At 59.1% G+C, this 24,889-nt stretch overlaps 2 protein-coding genes across 3 annotated transcripts in view; both read right to left on the bottom strand.

The window, feature by feature from the left end:
* Nucleotides 1–2,466, bottom strand: part of ARHGAP27 (Rho GTPase activating protein 27) — a 29,289-nt gene extending 26,823 nt beyond the window's left edge. The window contains exons 1-3 of the mRNA XM_012726027.1: nt 2,401–2,466; nt 1,445–1,574; nt 4–218 (exon numbers count right to left, since the gene is read on the bottom strand). Of these exons, the coding sequence (XP_012581481.1) occupies nt 4–200 (197 nt within the window). The 5' untranslated portion in view covers nt 201–218; nt 1,445–1,574; nt 2,401–2,466. The remainder of the gene's footprint in view (nt 1–3; nt 219–1,444; nt 1,575–2,400) is intronic.
* Nucleotides 2,467–5,450: 2,984 nt separating this feature from the next.
* The window catches only part of PLEKHM1 (pleckstrin homology domain containing, family M (with RUN domain) member 1), a 37,840-nt gene continuing 18,401 nt past the window's right edge, over nt 5,451–24,889 (bottom strand). For both annotated transcript variants that reach the window (XM_012726596.1, XM_004684925.2), the window contains 8 exons: nt 24,178–24,583; nt 18,750–19,023; nt 15,275–16,195; nt 12,911–13,056; nt 10,015–10,208; nt 6,886–6,949; nt 6,253–6,410; nt 5,451–5,584 (listed from right to left, as the gene is read on the bottom strand). In XM_012726596.1, coding sequence (XP_012582050.1) covers nt 5,473–5,584; nt 6,253–6,410; nt 6,886–6,949; nt 10,015–10,208; nt 12,911–13,056; nt 15,275–16,195; nt 18,750–19,023; nt 24,178–24,583 — 2,275 coding nt within the window. In that variant the 3' untranslated portion in view covers nt 5,451–5,472. The remainder of the gene's footprint in view (nt 5,585–6,252; nt 6,411–6,885; nt 6,950–10,014; nt 10,209–12,910; nt 13,057–15,274; nt 16,196–18,749; nt 19,024–24,177; nt 24,584–24,889) is intronic.

Here is a 24,889-nt window from a genome sequence, read left to right as displayed (position 1 = left end):
AGCTCGCGCACGTACTGCGCCGGCAGGTAGAAGGGGCGGCCGTCGGGCTCGCGCCGCACGTGCCACCAGTGCTCCGTGCTGCGGCGCAGCAGCCGGTAGCGCTCGTTGGGCTGGATGGCCACCCGGCGCCCGTCCTTGCCCGTGTACTCGAAGGGGTGCTCCACCAGCACGTACACGTCCCCCTCGACGTCCGCCGCCATCGCGGCCGCCGCGTTTCTCTGTGGGCAACAGGGAGGGAGCGGACGTGAGGCTGCGGGGCCGGGGGGGCCGGCGGCCTCGGGCGACGGGAGACCGCGACCCGTCCGGCGCCGCACTCCCCGTGCGCGCTGCGCCTCAGTTTCCCTGCCGGCGGTGGGGGTGAGGACCCGAGGAAGGGATCACTAGGGCTCCAGCTTCTACGCAGTGATGGAATGAGGCCACCTGTCCGTGCTGTGTTGCTGATGAAGAGACTTGAGCCCGGGGTCAACGCCTTGATGGGCAGGCTGTGGGCCCCGCGGGACAACCGTACAGCCAGGGAAGCTTTGGATCAAAGAGATGCGGCGATTACCCGCGACAGAAGATGTTCGCCTCAAAGCTGCCCGGGCCTCGGTCTCCTCGACTCCGCCCCTCCACCCCACCTCCCGCCTCGAGCCTCAAGGAATCCGCGTGCACAGCGCAGTATCCCTCCAGGCACCGGGTCCCAGGTCCTCTGGGTCAGGGTGAGGGCGGCCCTGGGGACCGCCGCGCCTCGCTACCCTGGGAGAGTTCCTGCCCGCTTAGTCCAAGGGCCTTGGCATACTGGGCCGCGACTGCCAAGGCTGGGGAACCGGTTCTCTCGGTTTTTCTCTCCTTCCACAGTGGCCTCGCCTCATGCATGAACCCAGAGCCCGCCCAGACCGGCACGCACCGCCCCCTGCTGTCCAGCTGCCATCTCTCGCCCTGGACAGCGGCTCGCCCTGGTGGCCTGCCCATGGCCCTGTGATATCTACCCTGCCCGGTGAGAGTGACCCCAGAACACCCCCTGGGTGATGGTAATTACCCATGCGTATCCCAGGTCCCCCCAAGCTCTCCTGGAGTGACCCACCACACGCCCCCGCTATGCCGGCTCAGCCTGCTCCTCGGGCAGAGCCTGACTAGATCTGCCCGCGCCCTTCCACCAATACCAGGAGCTGGTGACCTGCTGGAAGGTGGCTGGTGCCTCCAAGTCTCTACCCTGAACACCCCTCCTGGCCAGGACCAGCAGCTGGGTGCTTGGGGAGGAACAGCGTCTGGCTGGCCCTGAGAAAAGACGCATGGCACTCTGCTTACCTAACCTTTGAGGGGGGCAGGAGGAGTGGTAAACTGAGTCACCAACTGAGCCTCAGAGGCGGGGTCAGCAAACTGCCCAAGGACCCGGCCAGCAACCCCCAGGGAGGAGGCCACCTCCTCGTCACCACCTGCCCCAGGCCCCTCGCCCCTCACTCACGTTGGCGGGGCGCGCCTGAGGGAGCCCATGGGCTGGATGGGCGGAACCGCGGTGGGGCAGGTTAGGCCGCTGCCATCTCCCTGGGCGGGGCTTCCAAGGGCAGGGCTGGCGGGACCTCCGGCAGCAGGAGCTGTCAAGGGGATCAGAGAGGTAGAGGGGTGCCTAGGAAGCTGCACCCAGTCCCCAAAGCGTCTGTGTCAGGGAGGGCCGAGGGAATGCCAGAACGACTCTGCCCCGGCCGCCGGGGGCACTGGGGGCGGGGCCCAACCCCAGGAAGCTAGAGGGAGGGGCAGGAGCTTGGGGGCTGCGAAGGGGCGCTTGCGGGTCGCGAGTGGAGCCCCGGAAAGGGAGCGTCCCGCCCCTGCCCCGCCTCCCCTCTCTCCCACGCGGGACGTTCTGTCCGCGAGCCTTCGCGCTCGCTGCTCTGGGAACCCGGGCTCCAATCCGAGCGAGGCCTTTTGCACCCAGAATTACTACCTAGGAGCCTTTTCCGGCCGCGCTGCTGACACTGCCCGCTCAGGGTCACCTCCGCCCTCCCAGGCCTTTCCAGGCGCGGCTCGGCTAGGCCTGGAGAAACTCCGAGGTTCCCGCGGTAGGGAAGACCACCCGGGAGCCGTGCCTCGGGCCGGGTGGGGAGGGGACCTGGATCTGGGCTCGGTCCCCCGTCCTGGGGAAACCAGAGAGGGGGAGCGATGGCGGGAGCTGGGAGGGTCCTTGGAGCTCGACGAGGTACCCAGTGCCCACTGCCCGGGCGGCGCGGTCCACAGCGGCGCCAATGCCTGGGGTTGTACTGGGGGCCGAGCCTGGCTGGCCCCTCCGGCCCCGGGCGGAGCGCAGTCCTGCGCTCGCTCCTAGCGGAGCCGGCGCGCGGTGGTCGCGGGGACGACCCGCCGCGGCCGTACCCCACCCCCTCCTCGGGCGCAGCTCCTCTGCCCGGCCCCGCCTGGCCCCCGCACCTGGGGACGTCCGCTCGCCGGCTCGCCGCCACTTGCCCCGGCAGGCGCGCGTGGATCCGGCGTCCGGCGCTCCCTCCGCGACCGCCCAGCTCCCGCGCTGCCGTTTCCTGCTCAACAATATAGCGAGGGAGGCACCGGCGCAGCGTTCGCCAGAACTTCCTCCGGGCTGGGGCTGGGCTGCGGCTCTGAGAGACAATCCCCGGTGTCCTGGCTTCCTGTCCCCTCTGGGCCGGGCCGGCGCCCCAGGAGCGGAGACGCCACCTCCTCCCCCTGCACCTCCCGGGATCCCGGGCCACACCTCGCTGTCTTCCGGGGGTGGAGGCAGCAGGACCAGGAGGGTAGGATGGCATGGGGGTGGGGGGGGAGCAGGAACCTCTTCATCCCAATTTTGGACCAGATTTCCATTCCCACCCCTTGAATCTTCAACCCCCACCCCATGATCCTTGTCGGTGGGGAGGGCCACGCTCCCTTGGGCCCAGGCTAAGCTGGGCAGTAGCTCCTGGGCCAGGACGCCAGGCTTGGAGTTACTGCTGCATCTCAGTTCTCTTTCCAGGAAACGGGACAGAGCCCTCAATACACAGGATTGTGGAAAAGATTCATGTAGATACACAAAGCAGTTTGTTAGCACAGTATTGTAAGCACACACACTATATATGTTATTACCACTTTTATTATGAGTCTTCCTCTTGCATGGGATTGGACTGAGAACGCCAAACCCCAGTCCTTTGGGGGCAGGACCGGTGTTCTGGGGGCACTGGGCACGTGGGTGGCCACCAGCCCTGACTCGCCCATCCTCAGACCTGAGTCCTCTTCTCTAAGCCCAGCACTACTGGCCCTGCAGGGAGGAGGGGCCCTTAAGGGGAGCTGGGGCTCCTGGGGGCGGGTAGATGATGCTCCCCGTAGGCTGGCTCACCGGACAGGAAATGCAGACCTGAGTGTTGTCTGTCTCAGTCCCGTTTTCCTGCAGCCTGATTTCCCTAGGAATTGGTCTGTTTCCTTCTTCTGTCCTTACAATGGGCAGTGGTGGCTTCCCCTTGCAGGGGCCCCCAGGGCTCTGGAACTTCAGAGGAAGGTCAGCAGCTAAAAAAAGGTCACTTTAAAACAAGCCCGCCCCTCACCCCCCCCACCACCACCGGTCCTGCTCAAGCCCAGCCCCTTCTCTCCTCCTAAGTCTTGAGCTTGCTGGTGTCAGGTCTGCGGACTGTAGGCACCTGCTTCGGCTGCTGTGTGTGAACGTGCAAACCTTCCCATGGGCCCTGAAATCTCTGCCCACCGGCACCTCGAGTTCTAGCGATGGTAATGGTGGGGGGCAGAACGCCAGCCGCTTTCCCCTTCCCCACGCCCATCCTGCACACGGGTCACACGTTTCCACCCAGCCTCCCCCCAAGTCTCCGCTGGGCCTAGGGACCGACTAAAGGAGACTATGGACGGCAATGGATGATATGGGGCTCCCTGCCCAGTCAGCAGCATTAGGCTTCAGAAATGAGACCAGAGATTGGAAAGATCATATCTTTACTGTAAAATCATTCAAAATTCACACGCAGCAGCAACTCAGTACATTGCAAAGCACTTCTCAGGGCCCGGGCCGAACAGCTTATCGCCTAGAATGACATGTGAAAGTAGTGTGGGCCCCGAGGCGCCTAGCAGCTTTCCGTTGGAGGCGACAGGGTACAAACCAGCTCCTCGGAAAGCATCAGCAGCTTTCTGGTTTGGGAAAGGCTCTAATGCTAATACACCGGTGGTGGGCAGACCCTGCCCACAGGGAGCTCCCCCTGGGCACTTTCTGGAACAGACTCCAGGCCTGGGGAACAAAGCTGGGCTGGGGTGGCCCTGTCCTGGGCTGGGCTCCTGTCCATTCTCCAGGAGAGGCCAGGCTGTGGGGAGCAGCACTCCAGCCATGGTGGAGGTGGGGGTGGGAGTGGGTGGGCCAGGGGTCCACGTTCTGGTCTCGGGGGCTTTGGTGCGTGGCGCAGTTTCCCCAGCGCCACAGGGCTGGGCAGGTGACTCAGCGGCCGACAGTGGGGGCAGGCTGCTCTGCTGATGGCGATGAGTGGTCCCACCTGAGGCCCCCATCCCAGCTGAGTGCAGGAAGAAGAGCCCAGGCCTGCAGGAGCCTGCTAGGCCCAGACAGGCAGGGGAAGGCGGCAGAGAAACCATGCCCAGGTTTTCCCGGGTTTGAAAACCATTCCGGGCTCCCACCTCATCCAGACCCTCTGCTCGCAGCTGCCACCTCCAGTGCGTGCTCTTCACCAAGGGCAGCGTCACTGCTCCCCATGGCGAGGCCTGCACTCAGGTGGGGCCCCGACCTGACCTCCCTCCCCCTGGGTAGGTCAGCCAGCCAGCAGCGGCCACCCGTCTGGGTGCTCCTCTGTGGCAGAAGCCGGGGGAGCCCGGGCCGGAGGGTGGGCAAGATGGTGGCCCGTCCCTGGACCAAGGAGGCTCTATGCGCAGACAGAGCTGCCCCGAGTCCCCCCTTCTCCTGTGGGGATCAGGTCCTGGGGGCCGTGGGCCAGAGAGAGGTGGTGGGCTTCTCAGGGGAGGACAGGCAGGGAGAGAGGTGGACGGGGAGGTGGTCAGTGGAGGCCCCGGCCCCGGGTTTGGCACTGGGCGCACCGGGAACACGGGCAGCCAGAGAGCAGAACGGGCACTGCCGTGGTGGGCATGTCCCGGCGGCGGCCAGCCTGCAGGTCAGGCCTTGTTGTTACCTCACTTTGCTAAGGGTGTGAATGCCCAGATTGCTGGGGTGACTTGTGCAGGGTGGAGAATACAAAAATATTTTCTGTTGAAGTATGAAGGGGGAAACCCACTTTAAAAAACTAGACCTTTTATCAGGAATGTGGAGTTGAAAATGCACCCAAGTCCTTCCCCGCAGTGTTTGAACAGCCCTAACGGAGGTGGAGGCGAGGTGAGGGGCCTGATTAGTGGCCCCCCCAGGGCAGACAGGGTGCAGGCATCATCAGGGCCTCTCCAGGGCTCTCGCTCTGGCCACCTCGAGTAGCCCGGCCTGATGGCCAACCTGGCGGGATGGCCACGCTGAACCTCGCCCTGGCTTCGGGGGGACGCGGGCCAGGGTTAGGTGAGCGTGTTCTGCTCCTGGTACTTGCGCCGGCGGGCACAGCGCGGGCAGCCTTTCCTCACCACAGCCTGGCAGCTCTGGTGGAAGACGGTCTTGCATTCGCCACACCTGGGGAGAGGAGAGCCCGGCTGTGCCCTGGCGGGAGGTCCCAGCCAGCACCCACGGCGCTGCCAGCTCTCCGCACGCCCCGAGGCTCCCGGCCCCACCGCCCCTCCAAACAAGAGTCTGCGCCACGGCCCTAAGCCTCAGCGCAGGGCCTCTGCTCGACGCTAATGCTGCTGGAGCCCACCCAGCCGCTTGCCGGGGCTGGAGACACTCAGCAGTTTCCCGAGCAGAAATGGGTGTGCCGGCAGCGCAGTCTTCTGCTCCCACGTGGGTGGGAATGGAGGGTTGGTGGGTGAAAACTGCCACTTAGAGGCTTCTCATCATGAGTGATGAGGGGAAAAGGCGGCTCCGGCAGTGGCAGGCAGAGGCAGCCCCACTCACCAGGCGCCCACCTCTGCCAGGCCTAGCGCGCGCTCCGGGAAGAGACTGCGGTGACGCGCCTGTCCTCCCGCACCCCATTCCTAGATGCACTACTGAGGCCCAGCGAGGCCCGCTCACTGGCGCCTCCTCCGAGCCAGGCAGGTGGCGCAGGGGCGTCTTGGGCTCCCCTTGCCCTGAGCTGGCCACCTGTGCCGCTGGGATAGGCTGTCCGCTCCCATGATGCGGCTGGGGCTGCCCCCGGGATGGGGGGGCCGCCTGGGGGCGGGGCCGCCGGCTGGGGACCCTCGTACCTGACTGTGGTGTCAAACTCAAAGGGGAAGATGATGTCCTTGTGGTGGCAGATCTGGCAGATGAAGCCGCGCTGGGTGCACAGGTCGCAGTGGTAGACGTGCTGGGAGGCGAATTCGATCAGGGCCTTGAGGAATCCTTCATACGCTCCCTCTGCGATCTGGCGGGGAGAGCAGGCGCAGGGGCCTTTGGGCAGCTGGGGGAGGCCGAGGCTCCCTCTGCTGCTCCTGGCACCCTCCCCAAAGACGTCCCAGGGAAGTTTCTTCCCACTCGGGCAGCAAAACGTCTACAATCAGGCTGAGCAATGCAGGCGCTAGGCCTCGTGCGTGGAGGGTGCTGCATGGTGGGCTCTGTGTACCCACCCGCTGTCCCTCCTCTAAGACTGACCAAGCTCTCAGGCTGGGCCTTTCCTCCCTCTGCCCGCCTGCACAGGATGGGTCTGAGTGCAGGGAGGGGCCCAGGAACCCCGAGGAGGCCCAGGGGCTTATTCCAGAGGGGTCCGGGTCAGGGGACAGCAGCCTGAGGTGCTGAAAAGCCGATGCCTGCAGACCCCCTTTCCCAAGCTGACCACCTCCCCTCCCTCCCGATTTTTCCAGGACCGAGGTCCTTATAGAGCGGTGAGGTTACATGCTCACCTGCTGGAGGTCAGCCACACTGTACTTGTGGGGAGATTCCAAGAGATAATTCCTGTGGTTGAGCCTTCACAGAAAACACAAGAGCTTCCTTAGAAGGGTTTCCAACCAGGGCCAACCTGCTTGTTTCGTTCCCTCAGACGTGAGCTGCTCAGGGAACAGGGCGGGCCAAGAGCTGGTCAGCGCCTGGGTGGGGCCTGGTCTTGCAGGTGACCAGCTCCATCGACCTTGGGGAAATTACTCTCAGGACCTCAGGTTTCCTCACCCGAGAGTGGAGTTGTTCTTAAGACTGAGTCACTCACTTAAAGCTTTTGGCACGGTGCCTACCTAGCACGTTGTAAACAATGAATAATTATTGACTATTGTAGCTACCCAGTATTATATGTTTGAAATTTCTCACCAAAAATTATGAGTGGACAAGAATGTGGGTGTGTTAATTGAGCAGCTAAGAGGAATCCTTTCCCAATGTACACATCTATCAAATTATCATGATGATGGACACTTTAAATATCTTTCAATTTTGTCAATTATAAAAGCTCAATAAAGCTGAAGAAAGTTAAAGTTATAAAAATCTGAGTTTATATAAACAGTAATCAAGAGGCAGATTAAAGTTAACACCTGGCACCAGGAGTGGGCCGAGACCATCACATACATTATTTTATCCTCCTAATAATCCTGTGAGGTTGGTCCCCTTACAGTCCCCATTTTGGAGAGACGTGGCGGCACAGAGGAGTCAAGTCACTTGCTGTGGTCACACAGCCAGAGTGGCAGAGCTGGCATTTGAATGGCACCAGATCCCAAGTCCTTATCCCCAGTGAAGGCCTCCAGGTGTTAGCCATTGTGGTTACTGTCACCACAGGGCTGCAGACAGAAACACCAAGATGTGGCATCTGCCCTCTGCAGCCCCTGGTCTAAAGCACCTGGGTTCATCGCTACGTGAGAGGAACTGAGAGGTGTCCAAAGCACGCGGCGGCCCCCATTTCATGGGGGTGGGGGAGACCGGACAAGGGCTGAACTGCCAGCCCCATTCCAGCTTCCCTCTCACAAAGGGGTCAGGGGTTATTTAGGGAGGGACAGAGAGGAAACACCTGCAGCAATTCCCCGCTAGGTACATCTGCCTGGCTCGCTGTGTGTCTGTGTGGCCATGGGGGTGGGGGCATTTATTCCAGGTCTCAGGCAGCTGTGAGCCTGCCCCAGGATGTGCCAGGCATGTAGGGGGCAGGTTGGTGCTGGGCTCTGGGGCACCTGCGATGGGGGCTGGGCTATGCCCCACCCTGTGGTCCAGGGAGAGCCCAATTCTGGGCAGAGATGGCGAGTCCCAAGTAGCCAGGCAGGCCACGTGATGCCTTGTGGGGTGAGGACGCTGCTGACCGGCCACTCACACTGCTTTCCCCTGTAAACTTCCAGGTTTCAGGAAGTCGCTATTTATCACCAGGAAAATGTGTGTGTGCGCGCGCACACTGGCCCTGAGCTGGCAGGAAGGGTGGGGCTGATGTGGATGGAGAATCGTCTGTCGACTGCCCTCTGTCCAGTCATGGCCCCCGGGCCAGCCGGCTCAGGGACTTCCCTGCAAGTCACCGTACCCTGGGCCTGTGACACTCTCAGTCAGGCCTACAGCTGGTTTTTCCACATTCAGCTGAGGCCAGAGGGGAGAGGCTACTTACCCTGGCCTCCAGGGGTGGAACCCACACCCCAGGCCTACTCTGGGCCTCACTTCTCTACCCACACAGTGAGGGGACCCTCTCTGGCCTCGTCCTGTGCGAGGCTGAAGGAAGGTGGAGGAAGGAACAGAGCAACAGCAGGGCGCTCTAGGGGAGGTGAAAGCTGTGGGGAGAGGCTGCCTCTAAAGCTCCAACCAGTGGAAAATGGGCGGAGAGGGCCCAGGCGAGGGCTGGAGGATGTGGGTGCCAGCCCCATCCTGCATGGTGTCTCTCTGCGCCCGGCTCCCCTCGGCCCCTCCCAGGCTGGTGGGAGCAGCAGCTGCGGTGCGGTGGGCACCTCACTGGGGCATGTGCAGGCGCCCGAGGCGCTGCGAAGACGGCCTCAGGGGCTTCTCGAGCCTTGGAGCTATGTCCAGCCTGCCAGAGTCTCCCTTCTCTCAGAGGACCTGGCCAGGGGCTGCCATGGGCACATCCCAGACCTGTCGGCTCCCCTCAGTCCTGCTCACCTACCTGCTGGTGGACGTGGTCCCTGCCCCCACCCCTCTTCAGACAGATCACTGCCCCCGCGGCAGGTGATGACACCCACTGCGGCCTGCCAGTCCTTCTGAGCACTCCCCAACCCGCCAAAGCGAAGGCGCTAGTCCCATGTGCAAAAATTTCGGCGTCTCCCACCACTGGCAGACTGAGCTGAGATGCCCCGGCTGCGCCTCACGGCACCGTCCAGGCCCGCACGCATCCCGGCGGCACCGAGCCCCTCAAGGACCTGGGCCAGCCCTGCTCCACCAGGCTCCGCCTCCCAAGTGTCCTCAGCGCGGACACCGGGCCCCTCTTCCTCTGTCCGGCGAGTGCACCCCAGTTAACGGTGCACGTGATGCCACTGCCCACATGCCTGGCCCGGGCGAGCAGACGCTCGCGAACGCTTCCTTCCCGTTACACTGGCTGTCGCCTATCTGTTTAAAGAGGAAGAGCCTGTTTTTTTTTTTTAATGAAAACTCCTGGGCTCAGCTCAGATGCCACCTCCTCCGGGAGCTTCCCTGGCCTCTGCACGTGGCCACGGCTGGGTCAGGCGCCCTCCCTCCCTGCACCGGCCACGCTGACAGGGCCTGCACTGTCTGAGCCGCTCGGCATCCCTCACCTCGAGGCCGCTGGAACACAGTACTGACCCGCTGAGGCCGAGGAAGTGAAGCAACTTCCCCAAACCACACCGAGGCCTGGGCCCTGGCAGATTCGCTCCCACAGCCGCGGCTGGGCTCCCTCGCAGGCTGGCCTCAGAGCACGTGCGCTGAGCGGCCACCCAAGGGTGGGACGGCGGGGCCCAGGAGGAGGCAGGGCGGCTCCGGAGCCTGCAAGTCAGCGAGGCGGACTCAGCCGGGGAGGGGGCGGCCAGTGTGGGAAGGAGCTCTTGGCCCAGCCTCGCAGGGCGCACGCCTGTGCGTGAGGTGCCGGGAGTGTGCCGCACCCTGGCGCTCACCTCTTGCTGAGCTCCTTCAGGGCTCCGCTGCGGCACAGGCCCAGGTAGTCCCCCAGGAGCTTCAGCTGCTCCCGGCTCCTCTCAATGTGGCGCATCCGCTCCACGTGCTCGTACAGAGACGCGTTGACCAGCTGCAGGTTGATGAGGGGCTGTGCCCGGATCTGCGTCAGGAACTTCAGGGCCTGGCGGCAAATCTGGGGACACCAGCAGGCGTTGGAGGCGGGAGAGCATCCCCGTGGCCAGGGCTCCCTGGCCAGGCACTGCAGCCCACGCCGCCCTCCCGCCCGGGCCCCTATGCTCCGAGGGAAGCGGCGCTGTCTCCGCTTTACCGGCTGGAAACCCAGGTCCCAAGAGATGAGTGACATGCCAGGGTCCACGGCTCATAAAAGCCATAAAAATTCGATCTGTCCCTTGACACCCAACCCTCCGCTGCCTCCATGGCACCAGCTGCTGGTCCTCCCGGCCACGCCTGGACTCCACTGGGCATGAGGAGAGGATGCTCTGGCCAGTGCCCCACCCCGCCCCAGGCCGCCTGGCCCTTCCCACCGTTTCCTGTCCTCTCAGCCCCGCAGTCCAGCCCACAGGAAACAAGCACTGCCCCTGGACCCACGCAGGAACCAGGTGCCTGTCTGAGTCAGGTTCCCAGCACAGGAAGCCACAGATCAGACATGGCTTAACTCGAGATTTCCCAAGCTGCGCAGGTTTCGCCAGCAGCACCAGCTGGGGTTCCCCCAAGTCTCCGAGTGGAGGTGAGTGATTGGTGCCAGGCCCCCTCAACTGACACGGTACTGGAGGCTCTACCCTGACCTGATACCAAATCCAATCACGAATGCTCCTCCTTGTCAGTGCTGGGCTAGGACCTTAACCAAACCTTTTCTTCACCCCTGTAATGACTCAATGGGGAAAGGGCCCCATTTTACAGATGAGAAAATGGAGGCTCAGAGAAGCCAATGTGGCCGAACTGAAGCACTGTCTCCCAGCAAGGAGCTGCCACACTGATGAGAAGGCCACCTGCCGTCTCCTCGCCTGACAAGGGAGGCCAGCCTGCCGTTCTCTCTGGCCGCTGCTGCGCAGTGTTTAGGGGTCAGGCTTTGGAGTCAGAACTAGGTTTGAATCCTGGCTCCGCCACTTCCTCTCTGTGTGACCTGTGACACTCCCTCTGTGACGAGGTTTCTTCATCTGTAGTATGGGAAATCATCTACCTCATAGGATTATTTTGAATTTAGATTAAAAAATACACATGTAAGCTCCTAGCATGCAGTGGGCCCGCTGGTAAGTGGGGGTCGCCATCAGACCCCGTGCATGTCAGCTGGGCTCCACCATCCCCTGGAGGGCAGGGAATGTGGCAAGGTCCTCAGGAGACTGTCACCTGTGGTGCAGGGGCCTCTGCAAACTGCCCGTCCACGGGCGCAGCCTGAAGCCTCGGGTGAGGGGCGGGTGAAAGGGCAGTCGGGGCGCTGCGGGGAGCTGCCCAGCGCTGCGGCCGGGCTCAACTCCTAGGGGCTGTTTCTGTCCCGTGGGTGGGAGAAGGCAAAGACAGATGTCCTGTCCTGGGCTGGCATCCTGCCGGTGGGCGGGCAGCCTGGCACAAGCAGGCCCACCGAGCTGCCGACAGAACAGGGCCCCAAACCCGAGATCGGCCACTTTCTAGCTGGAATTTTTCTTTCCCAGAGAGCTGGATTATTTCCTGATCTGAGACATGCTTAAGGAAGTGTTGTCATTTTCTAGCTGGAAGAAGGAAGTCGCACAAGGATTACAGCAAGGAACAGAAGCATCTGGGCCTCGCAGACACTAAGTGTATTTTATGGCCTTTGTGGTGATTCTGAGGTCAAATTTTCTCTGTGTAGTCAAATACTTAACACTGAGGGCAGGGGTGGGGATGAGGTAATCAACCAAAAAGCCAAAGTGATGCTGACATCTTAGGGCTCCTGTCCCGAGGGAGGTGGAGTTGAGAACCGGATCCCTGAGCTGGGGGAGGACACACCCCCACATCAAGGGTGCGAGGCTCGCGGGCCCTGGGTCTTGAGAGAAGCAGGCAGCTTCTCCCTCAGGTTTCTGCGCACGGCAGAGGGCTTCGCTTCCCAGAGGCAGCCACGTTTGTGCACCTCGAGGCGGCCCCTGACCGAGTGGACTGGGGCAGGTGACAGGTCTGGGGACAGGGAAAGGGAGCACTACGAGGCACTGGGAGGCCAGTGTCTTGTTTAGTCCTCAGGCGACCCTAGGAAGCCCCATTACAGATGAGGAGGCCAGCGTCAAATCATTTGCTTGTGGTAACACCATTAGGTAAGCGGCTAAACTTAAGAAAAAGATCTTAAAATACATCTTAATCAAATGTATTTGGGGAACATAAAGTAGCTGGTGTATAATGTGAGTGGAGCATATTACAAAGCAGTGTGAGAGCAGGATGATCCCAGCTTTACAATAAGACACGGAAGTTAATAAATGCAGTCAGCTATTGCGCTTGCCCACCCACCGCATCCCCCACACCCTACCCACGCCCCTACCCCCCGACACCCCCCACACCTCTGCATCCACTCACCCACCTACTCCTTCACCCATCCATCCATCCATCCATCCATCCATCCATCCATCCATCCATCCATCCATCCATCCATCCAACTTACCCTTCCTATCCACCTCTCCAAGTGCTGATGCCTTCAACAGTTTTGTCTGAGGCCATGGGGAGCTAGAGAACCTTCTGCAGACTCCTGCCTGAGGTCTAAGGCAGGTATAGACAGAGCTCTGTCCAGGGGCCGGAGGAACCCCATTTCCCTCCTGGCCTGCATCACAGGGTCCAACCTGTGACCCCGGCTTCCCTAGAGCCAAACTCCTTCAACAGGCGTCCGGCAGCAGCAGAGCTGTGGCCACCCGGTCACAGGCTGCGCGTGAGACTTACCGGGCGCTTGGTGAGGTCCCAGTTGTGGATGATCCTGGCTGGAATCACTGAGGCATCGTCTTGGTGGCAGATGTCACAGTAATAGAGGCCAGAGAAGGCACAGAGCTTAGGGCGTACAAATGAGAAGCCGATCTGCCGGGAGCAGCCTGGGGAGCAGAAGCGGGGGGACAGTGAGCAACTTGGGCCAGTAACACAGATGCCAGGTCGGCGCAAAGGGCCAGCTATTTCAGGGAAGTATAGAGAGCACAAAGATAAAAACCACCGCGCTCGTATTTCCAACACTCAGAATCAACCCTATTCATTAACCTTTACAACGAAACGCTGTAAAAATTACTGCCACTTTACAGCTGATGAAACTGCTGCAGAGTGGTCAGGAAACCTGCCAAGTCACTCAGCGCTTAAGAGGCGCAGCTGGCCTCAGATGTGGCTTGGGCTGGTTCTAGAGGCTGCTCTCCCCTAGCCAGCTGCCCTCGTTCCGTGCTCGCGCTTGCTCCTCGCTGCCAGCCTCCTCTAGGTCCACGCCTCCACTGGGGCCCAGAAATGCAAGCACCTCAGTCAGGGCCTCGGCCACAGAGGCGCTCGGGCATGGACAGCCACTGGGGGTGGGGTAACCAGCTGGTAGCCAGTGTGCAGGCACCGGACACTGCCAGAGCTGCCTGACACCTCTGGATAGGGGTGCAGGGCCCAGCTCCAGTCCTCTGCTGGACTCCCTCCATGGTGGGGGCAGTGGGAGTGGGGTGTGCCCAGAGCAAAGGCCTGGCTCAAACCCTGCCTCCACGGGGCCAGGGGAAGAGTCCCCGGGCCTCAGAGGGCTGGCTCTTCTGCCGACAAGCCTCATCCTGACCTTTACCGAACTTTTCAAGGCTCCATTCTGGTATCTGTACACTGCAGTGACTGTTGCTATGCTGTGGGTTTATTAAAGACCCTGTAAACTCTGATCTGTCAGTGGCTGGTGTGTGCCTGGCTGTTGAGCTGTGCCTGCAGGCAAAAGGAGAGCTCCCCTCAAGTTCACAGTCTTCCTGGCAGGCGGGCGGGTGAGTGGCTGGCATGGGAAATGCTGTTTCCTCCCCCCACCCCCCACTCACACGCACAGGCCTGGGGTCCTGGTGTCCTGCTGAGCCCGGCACCCTAGGCTGTGAATGTTAGGGGCTGGCGTGAGCAGTGGTGTGGAGTTTTCTGCAGGAAGCTCTGCTCCGCCTAGCTTCTCCTGTGTCCAGAGGCGCCGCCGCAGACCTCTTCCTTGCAGATGATGAAGCAGGCTTCCGCCTCTCGTCCCACAGCCCACCCTCAGAGCATACGGTTTTGCGTGCAGCTTGCTTGGCACTCTGCAGCAGGGTGACCTCTTCACTGGTCACCCTGAGGCTCAGGGGACTGTAAAAGGGCCAGGTTTGGGGAGCAGAGCTAAAAATGGAAGGTGAATGGTGGGATATCATGCAGCCCTAAAAAATGAGTGAGTGGACAGGCTAGTGGGGACTGGGCCATGATAGCCTCTTGGGTCTGCCCCTTAAGATCCTTGCGCGGGCTCTGCTAAGTGAACCTGGGACAAGGTGCTTTACCTGCCCGTGACTGAAGTTTCCTCAGCTACCAGCAGAGGTAACAGCAGCAACTATCTCTAGAGGACTCTCCTGAGGACAGAGGCAAAAATCCAAATGAAGCCTCTGGCGCAGTGCCCAGTGAGAAAGAATTAGATTTGATGATCATGAAACAGCTGATGGCCTAACTTGGAATAACAGCCACAATGTATCATTACGTAGAAAAAACCAGGTCACAGAATAATATATAGAGAAGAGCTATGCCAGCCCCAGACACATGTACCATTTAAACACGTTGAATTTAAACAAAATCGAAAACTCAGCTCCTTGGTATTCTGGCCACACTTTAAATATCTGTAACCACACGCTGCTTATAGCTATGTATCAGCACAGATCTGGAAGGTTTTCATGACCACAGAAAGTCCTATTGGACCGTGCTGAGTAGAGGACCAATTCGTAGCTTCAAAAATCGTATGCACTTGCAAAGGCACACACAAAAATATCTGGAAGGGCACCGCGCCCCTGTTCCCTGAGAACAGGTGGTCGACGACAGTGAAGGCGTGGAGGCCTGAACCCTGAGCAGAGGCAGCAGCGCTGCCACCCACAGGTCCCCCCTCGGCAGGGGGTGGCGGGAGGGGCAGGGCGGGGTTCCCACAAGCAGGGGCACTGGCCCCAATGGCTGTTGGGAGGAGCAGAGGCTGCAGGAAAACCTCATTTGCTGAACTACTGGAGTGGGACAGGGGTGCTCCTGGTGAGGCAGGAAGGGGTGGAGAGGCAAAACCAGGAGGCCCAATGAGGCTGCAGGCGAAAGGGCAGGAGTGCAAGCCCGCACCTGCGCAGAAGCAGCCCTGGGAGTCGAGGCCTTTCTCTGTGGGGATGGCCACCAGGTACTGAAGCAGGAAGCCGTTCTCCCGTGTGGCGAACTTCAGCACCTCCTGACAGTTCTCATCCAGACTCCCGCCGAGCGTCACAGCCTCCTCGGCCGTCTCCAGGTAGGATGCGAGGACCGTGCGCACCAGGTCCCGCCACAGGGCGGCCTCCTCGGCGCTCCCGGCCTGCAGCTTGAGGATGGCCTTGGCCGTGATGATCTTGAAGAAGGAAGGGCCCCCTAGGCTCGTGTCTGGCAGGATATCTCGGATGGTCTCGATTCCATGGCTGTCACTTAACATCTTCTCATTGTTTCTCAGGCGGAAGCATTTCAGGGACTCCAAGGACAGGGAGAATATACAGGGCACCCAGGTCCTGTCCGCGTACAGGTACAGAAGCGACTCCTTAACAGCGTCTGGCTCAGGAACGTGTGCAGAGGACCACTCGAGCGGCGGGCCCTGGAGGGTCTCTGGCTCCGGGAGCAGGTCCGAGTGGGAGAGGGTGCCGCCCTGGGGGGCTGCCGGGGGGTCCTCGGGCTGGTCCGGGTACTGGATGTTCACCCACTCGTCCTCCTGCTGGGGCCGGCACTTCTGCAGGGCCTCCCGCACCCGGTCAAGCCAGTCCTCGGCCTCGTCCTGCGAGGAGGCTCGCAGCATCAGCTTCTTGCCCGAGAACACCAGTTCGAAGCGGCCATCGCTGTGGGCCGGCCCCACGGACTCACAGCGCAGCAGGGAGCAGTTCTCCACGCAGGTGCGCTCCCCGTCGCTCAGGTAGAGGCGGAACTCCAGTGGGGAGAGCTCGCAGAAGAGTTCCTTCCAGATGCCCACTGGGCCTCGCCGCTCCACCGTGCCCAGCTTCATGAGACCCCGGAAGGGGTTAGACAGCCCTGGAGGCGCAAAGAGGCAGTTTAGCCAATGGGCCTGTCCCTCCACCACCCAACAAAGCCCCCAGAGGCCGAGGTCTGGAGCGGATGTGGCCAGTGACTGCTACCTGAACACAGGCCGGGCCCGGGGCTGGCTGGGATATGCCCACCATGCCCTGAGTGGCTGACTTTGCTCCTGAATTTCTCAGAAAAAGAAAGCTCTCAAAAGACTACCTCCATATGCCCGTCACCACCTCCCCTCTCCCGCATCTGTACCCAGAATGCTGCTGTCACCAGGGATGCGCACACATCCCCCACCCGCCCACTCCAGGACAAGGGTGCCTCCCCAGCCATTCTCCCTCCCCCGACTCCGTTTCTCCCTCTTTACTGGATCACTCCTGGCAGCACACAGATGCACGGCCACAGCCCCCTCTTTACACATGCCTCTCTGGACTCCATCACTTCTCCACCTCTGCCTTCTCTGCCCCTTTGCAGAGAGATCCCGGGGCACCAGAAGTGTCTCCAGCTGCCCTGCTCCCATCAGGCTTTGTCCCCTCACGCCACGGAAACTGCTTGGGAAGGGCACCAGGGCCTCCTGGGATCCAAACCTAAAGGCCAATGCTTGGCCTGCGTGTGGTCTGAGCCGTCAGCCATGGCCGGAGGGGAACTCTCCTCCCTTGGCCTGGGAACCCACCTGTCCTTCTCCACCCTCTGCTCGGTCCCTGGGGCACTGGCCTCCTCCCGCGCTGGCCTCCCAATGGTGCACCAGCGCACAGGCCTGGTGCCTTTGCCGTACACACCCATTTCCGAGCTGGTCTCACTTGCACTTGGGGCTTGATGCCAATAACTCCCAAATTTGTACCTCCAGCCTGGACCTTGCCCTTGAACTTCAGATTCAGATTACCACGTGCTCCATGTACATCTGACTCCTCAGAGTTCAAAAATGGTTCCCGATCCTCCCACTCCTTATTCTCCCGCTCCTCTCCTAATGTGGCTCATCTCATAAAATGGCAAATTGCATCCATCCAGCTGCTTGGGTCACCAGCCTGGGAGCCCCCTACCCCACTTCTTTTATACCCCTATCGGAACCCTCTTGGCATGTCCAAACCCTCGCCACCACCATCTCACGGTCCAACCCGCCAGCCCAGGCCTGGATAATGGCAATGACCTCCTCAAGGGCCCTTCTCCCCCTGGGTCAGAACGATCCACTTACGAGTCAGCCCATGGCCCTGTGCCCAAACCTGCAGTGTGGCCAGCTCCTCACGGCAAACCAGAGTCCTCCTCTGTGGCCCACTAGGCTGCCATCACTCTGACCTCACCCCTCGCCATCTCCATCCCCATCACCTCTGCTCCAGTTTCCTCTGTTCCCCAGACACATCAGTATGTTCCCACCACAGGGAACATTCGCGCTCCCTTCTTGAAATGAAGGTTGCCGTGCCCCGTCCCTTTCTCCCTTCCCTGCGACGTCTCCCGGCCTGGGAGGGCTCCCGAGGTGAAAGACTCACCCCGGCCTGATTCTGCTCTCCCCAGCAGTTACTACACTGCCCATACTAGACCTTCGCTTGTTTCTCATTTCCTGCCCCCTGTGCTAGAGCATAAGGCCCAGGAAGATGGGGACACGTACTTGCTCCCCACTGTGCTTTAGCATCGAGAAGCGCCCGGCACGCCTCAGATGCCCAGCACGTGTGCAAGCATGCACACGGTGAGAGTGTGCCTGTGTGCACGCTGCCGGGCACTGCCAGGAGTCCAAAGGACACATAGTTGTCTTCTCCACGCCAGGGCTAGCCCGGGAGACAGGCAGCCCTTGTACAGGGTCTCCCCACCCTCCAGGAACTGATGCCTAGGCACAAAGCGCCCTTCCCTGGCTGCAGCCATCACGTGGGCTGAGGGAAGCGCCTGAGAGAAACCAGCACAGACAGCAGGGCTCTACCCACACTCCCCACACCGGGCCCCAGGGACCCGGCCGAATTCTCTGCTGAGTCACTGCACACAGCAGAGGGGAAGAGCCAGAGAGCCACTTGAGGGCATGCTTTTTTTTGTTTGCTCATCCGTTTTTGAAGGTTACAGAAAACTGAGGTGATAGTTCCTGGAACTTCACTGGGTGTGAAGATACGCTGGCCTCACTGTGAACAGCAGAGAGAGGACACTGAGCAGCGCAGATCAGGTAGGCCCTGCAGAGGTGTTACATAAACCACCTGAGACAAAAGCCTAGGAAGGAGCTGCAGAGAGCCCTGGGGCCTGGAGGCTCAGCGTGCCCCGGGCTATAGACCGAGTGGAGAGTGCTGCAGAATCGCAGGAGAGGATTCTGTCAGGGAAAGCAGCTTCCACTCCAACATGAGCACGGTATTTTTGTACTCTGTAGGCAGTGCTGAGTATGATTTAATTAAGATTTTATGAACGTTCCTGAAATGCTCTCCTGCATTACTCAGGAAGAGTGTTCCTATTTTACATACTGGAAAGGTTTTTCTTGAGAGAAGGTGGCACCTGGCTGGGAAGGGGGAACAGAATCTTGCAGCTGCCTTCTCAAGAGCCACATCCCTGCCCAGGGAGGTGCCCAGGGCCCCACAGAGGCACCTACCCATCTGCCTGCGGTGCACCACCCGGAAGTTCTTGTGCTCCTGGGCCGTCGCGGCGGCCTGGCTTGTCTTGGGTCCCGGGGAAGGCATGCAGGCTTTGTCTAAGGCCCCCGTGGAGTAGCTTTTCCTTGGTCCTTGAGAAAGATGCCTGTGGAGACCAGGCCTTGTCTCTGGGGTCCCCTTGGAGGAGTGCGGAGAGTTATCTGGAGGACCTTCCGCCGGCTCTTCTCGGGGCGGCCGATAGAAGTCATCTTCCGAGATCCAGCTCTTGCTTTTCTAGTGCAACAAAAGTAAAGATGCTGATTGTTTTTTCCAAGCCCCTTTGCGAAGAAAGGATTCATACAGCATTTAAATTGCACAATTTAAATTGTTCAGCACAATTCAGTAGTTCCTGTGTATTCCGAGTGGAGCATCCATCTCATCACCCCAAAAGAAAACTCACATCTAGTAGCGGTGACGACGCACCCCCCCACACACACACCCCCGCCCCAATCACTCCAGTTCTAGGAAACCAGCAATCTCTTTCAAGATTTGCCTGTGCTGGACATTTCACACAAACGGAATCTTACACCACTCGGCCTTCCGTAACGGGCTGCTCTCCCTTAGTGACCACTTTCAGGTGAGATCACATTGTGGTTTGTGTCTGTGCTTTGTTCCTTTTTATTACTAATAATATTCCCACGTAGTGGTGGACGTTTGCTTGTTCTGGCCACTGCGAACATTCACGCACAAGGTTTTGCACGGGCCTGTTTTGTAGTCTCCCAGGGACATGCCGAGAAGGGGGATGGATGGGACAGAGGGTAATTACGTCCAGCTCTCTGAGGAAGTCCCGAACACTTTTCCTAAGTGGCTGTACCATTTTAGATTCCCACCAGCCATGCATTGGAGGGGGGGAGGGGGGGTGTCTCAATTTCTAACCCAACTTCCCTGCTTGTTATGACAGTGGGCCCTCGATAGCCATGAATTCTGCAAGAGCAGATTCAACCAACCATGGATTGAAAATAGTTAGGCCCACTGTAGTGTGGCTGTGCTAAACATACAGACTTTCTTCCTCATCATTAATCCCGAAACAATTCAGTTTAATGTTATTTACATAGTATATACATTGTGTTAGGTGTTACACATTATCTACAGATGATTTCAAGCCCCTGCCAGGACGTGCTACAGGTTACAGGTAAACATTACACCATTTTGGATGGGGCACTTGAACACCTCGGCTTTTAAGATCCAGGGGGTCCTGGAACCAACCCCCCACGCATGCCAAGGAACAGCTGTATTTGCACTCTTTGTTCATTACAGGTGTCTGACGGGCCTGAAGCACTCTGGGGCTTGACAGGCATCTCCCTAATGTCTAATGCACTGAGTATGTTTCCATATTTTCTTTGGAGAAATGACCTTTGAAGTCCTTTGCCCATTTTGAATTGGCTCCTTTGTTCTGTTTATTCTACTTTTGTGTTATGGGTTGAACTGCACCCCTCAAAAGGGATGCTGATGTTCTAACTCCTAGCACCTCAGAGTGTCACTCTGTTGCAGAGTAATTAGCTAATGTGGGATCACACTGGGTAGGGTGGCCACTTCACCCAACATGATGTGTCCTCACAAAGGAGAAGACACACGGAGGGAGGCAGACACGCAGGCAGGAGGCCTGTGACATACCAGATGCCAAGGACGGTGCCGCGGCAGAGCGAAGCGAGGCACGAACAGATTCGTCCTCGAGAGCTGCCGAGGGAACAGACCCTGTGGACTCCTGGATTTGGGACTTGGCCTGCAGAAGGACCAGGGAACTCATCTCTGTTGTTTAAGGTCATCCAAGTTACGTCTCTTTCTTACAGCAGCCCCAGGAAACTTACTAGGCTTGCTAGGGTCCTTCACATACCCCAGACAGTACTTATCAGATGCCTGATTTGCTAATAGTCTGGTTCTGTGGGCTGTCTTTGATGGGATCTTGGGAAGCACAGACATTTAAATTTTGATGAAGTTTAAACTTCTATTTTTTTCTTTTGTCTCTGTGCTACTGGTGAAGTCTCTAGGAAACCAACACCTACGTCAAAGTAAAAAAAATACTCCTATGCTTTTTGCTTGAGTTCTACAGGTTCAGCACTTACATTTTAGGTCTATGCTCTGTTTGGAGTTGAGGAAGGGGCATCTTTATTCTTCTGCGTGTGGACTTCTTGGTGTCCCAGCACTACCTGTTAATGACTACTGGGTGCGCTGGCCCTGCTTGTAGGGTCTGAGATGAGGGAGGCATGGGCAAACAGGACCCGGAGCCCCCGGGGAGCCTGGCCGCCCCTCCCTTTCTGTGGTCGTCTCTCTGAGTCTGCAGCTGGCCACTGGCTGCAGGGAGCAGGGCTTGTGGGAATGGATTCTCGCTCCTTCACCGCATTACTTCAAGCCTTCCCTGCTTTTCTGTGCTTACAAGTAGAGGAGCAGAGGGAAGGAAGCTGGCTGGGCCACCCAAAGTGGCTGTCTACACAGAGGAAATGACTCACGCAGGGCTGGGAGCGGCCCAGCTGTTCTGTTAACTAACCTCACCCTCATGTTGCTGTTTCCAACCCGACGTCAACCGGCCCTGCCTATTCCCATAGCTGGGGAAGGGGGCAGGGCTGGGGCTACCCCAGATGGACTGGTGAGTCCTGAGTCAGGTGTGAGCGCCTCACAGAGCTGGTACTTCACGGCTTCCTCTGAAGGCCCTGGGCATTGGCAGGTGTGTCTCCTGCCAGTGACAGGACAATGTGTCAGTCAGGTGGCTGCTGATCACCACTTAGCCACTCAGTTCTGAACAAGGCCTGCTGAGGTCTCTGAGCTCCGGGGGAACTCCCTGAGGAAAATGGGCCTGAGGAGCGGCTCCCCAGCAACGTGAGGCTGTCCAGGCAGTCTCACGCGGGCCTCACACACACCTGCAAAGTCCCGTGACCTCCCAGCCCTGCTAATGGCCCGGAGACTCGACTTCCGTCACTCACCCGCACCTTTCATCCTTCCCACTCCCAAAGGGGAGGGCACCCCTCCCGGGCTCCTGCCTTCTGTGTGTATCCCATCCTAGAACTACAAAGCTGCTATTTTCTCTTGTGTCCAGCAGTTATAGAAGATAAGGAAATAAATCTTGACTGCCCAAATGTCTTTAACATAAAATAACAAGGGTAGAGTGAGGGACCTGCAGTGAAGGAGACAGAAGTGAGCTCTGTGAGGATGTGTTTGCTGGTGAGGACACCACTCTGTCCGGAGAAGAGCGAGCACCAGTGAAGCCCCGTGTGTCCGTGGCTGCGGGTCAGCCCCGGGAATCATACTTGAGGAAAGCCTTTTGTTCTCTTAAGCAACAGAGAAAAAGAGGGAACACCGGGCCCTTGGAGCTTCTGCACACAGGCCTGGACAGAGCTCTGTGCTGTGCCCCCCGCCAGCAGTAACAGGGAGGGGAGCACACTGTCTCGCCCACACCCCCACCCCTGCCCGGAGTACAGTCTGGTCTGCTCCCACCCCTTCAACTGTTCAAACCATTACTGGCCGGGGACCTAAGCCAGAGCAGCAGCTGCCACCAGGGACCCAAGGCAGAGAATTGCCACCTTGAGGTGCTACTAAAGGTGTCAGGTCACCGCACACAGCTAAGCCCCAGAGAGGAGCCGGCTGAGGGTGAGACGTGAGGTTTCTGCACCACTTTCCAAAGGGCACGCTCTGTGCGGTCACACTGCCCTCGCCATGTCAGGCAAAGGGACCGCCTGGGGAGGGAGCCACATGCCAGAGGTGGGTGGCCCAGGAGGGCAGCGATTAGCACCCAGTCTTTGAACTCACACCATCCACTGGGAGATACACTGAAACCCCATTCGCAACTGCCCAGATGCCACAAATATGAAGTCACCCAGAAACTTTTCCTTCCCAACACTCATCACAAGTATAATTATGATGCGGGCAAATATTTTCTAGCCTCGTGTCTGCCCAAAAAGCCTTGTCCGCCCTGTTCCACTGCTGCCAGAGCTGGGCATGGTCACAGCAGTTGTCCTCATCAAAGCCAAACCTAGAAATAAGCCAAACGGCATTAAGAGAAGAAAGGATGAGACGCTGTGATGTTTTCTTTTAACGGAGCACGAGAGAGCGGGGGAGAGAGCCACAGCCTCATGCCGATGTGCAGACAGAGAGGGATGGACACAGGCGGAGCTCAGACGCCAGACACGGAGCGCACACTGGGGACGGAGCTGTGCGCCTTCCTGAGCAGCCGCTCCAGACCTGGGCCAGGGGAGACACCACACACGGACCTGCCCTACCAACCCTGGAGAGAAAGCCACAGCTTTGGGAAATGACAGCGCTACACGAGAACAAACGTGTCACCGCACAAGGGCTCAGCTTTGCCACTTGACTACGGCGTCCCTGTGCCGAGAGTCCCGAGCCGCCACACACGGCTCCCTCCAGGAGTTTCCCAGGGCTGACTTCCCCTGTGCGATCAGCAGCCCAGACGGGTTTATTCTAGACGGCGCTGTCCGACAGAAATACATGGTGAGCCACAGGTGTCATTTTAAAATATTATGGCTGCCATGTTTTTAAAACATCAAAAGGAACAGGTGAAATTAATTTTAGTAATATATTTTCTGTCACCCAACACAGCTAAAATATAAATATTTTCCTCTGAACAGGTGACCAATCAAAAAATTATAGTGGGCCCACCCTGGGTTAAAGCACAGCACTAGGAAGCTGTCACAGAGGCTTTAGCCAGAGTTCAATCCCAGCCAGGGAGCTGACCCACACAGCACAGCAGACCTCTCCTGACCGCCCGCTGCTCCCCTCAGCATTTCAGTCAGTCCGCCTATTCTGCTCCCCGCTCGGTCCCTGGTGAATCCTCTCAATGCCCTTGTGCATAAATAAATAAGTCTTTAAGAAAAATTACTAATGAGATATTTTAGTTTTTTTCCTACTGAGTATTCAACATCTGGTATTGCTTTCACACAACCCATCTCACTCTGCAACTGGCCACGTTTTAAGTGCTCGAGGGCCACAGTGGCCCTGGGAACAGCCCCGTTCTAAACCGGTTCATGGCTGCAGAGAGAGCACCTCGCCTCCTGATATTTAGGAAACAGCAGCTTCATATCAACCTGTGCTAGAGGGGACATCAAGACTCCACGAGGTAAGTGCCTTGCCCAAGTCTTGTACTCGAAAATTAGGAGCCGAGAGTGTGATCCGGTAAGAACTATCTTCTCCGACGGGGTCAATGTAAAGTTGACAGACCAGGCCCATGGCAGTGACCAGCACGGTGCCTGATCCATCCGCCTCCTCACAGACCAAGTAGTGCTAGACCCACCGCCATGATGCTACGAACACCAGCAGCACGGAGTGCGAGCGGGACTAGTGGGGAGACTGCAGAGACCACCGGGGTGTCAGCTGGGCAGACGCTGCACCCGCTCCGGACATCTCACCAAGACCTCCCTGCACACAGCGCGTCTCACTCACCGGACTCGTGGGCGAAGGAACCCCAAAGCTCTGGCCAGCGTTGTCGTTTTCCAGGGGCTTCTGCTGGCTACTCCTCTGGCCGGCTGCCCTGGCGCTGTCTCTCACAGGACTTGGAGGCTGCTGGCCGGAAGTGCTCCTGGAAGGGACAGTTGGGGCCGTGCCCAGTGGCTTCCAGCCCAGGGCGCCAGGCACCTGGAAGAGCAGCTCCTGCTGGGGGCCACCACCTGGAGCCCCAGCAGAGGCGTGGGCAGGGAGGGGCTCTGCAGGTGCAGCAACGTGCAGGCGTGTGCTGGTGTCCTGGGGGCGGGGGGGCAGCGAGTCCGGCTGGGTGGGGGTCCCTACTCCTCCGCTCAGTCCGCTGGTTGGCACAGAGTTTACCTGGGCTTTGCTGAACTCCGATAACACCCTAGAAGTTTTTAAACAAAGAAACCTGTGAGACAGGTTGGGTTTTCAGCTAGAAAAAACCCGCAGGGTACTGGGGCAGTGTTAAGAATGTGCGACTGTTTTGTGATTTAAAGGAACAAAGCAAACCTGGTGCTCTTAAATCACCCAAGGTGCTCCACAGCTCCCACACAGCCCTCCTGTGTCAACACTCCACACCAAGGACTCTCCCCAGTCAGGACTTGGGCAGACTGGCTAGGCAGGTGAGTCGTGGAGCCCAGGACCTCCGGTAAAAAAGCTCATAAAACAGAAAAAGGACATGGGGCAAAGG

Source organism: Condylura cristata, unplaced genomic scaffold (genome assembly GCF_000260355.1).
Source record: "Condylura cristata isolate star-nosed mole 26May11 unplaced genomic scaffold, ConCri1.0 scaffold00017, whole genome shotgun sequence".
Lineage (NCBI taxonomy): Eukaryota > Metazoa > Chordata > Mammalia > Eulipotyphla > Talpidae > Condylura > Condylura cristata.
This window is presented reverse-complemented; position numbering and strand designations above follow the sequence as displayed.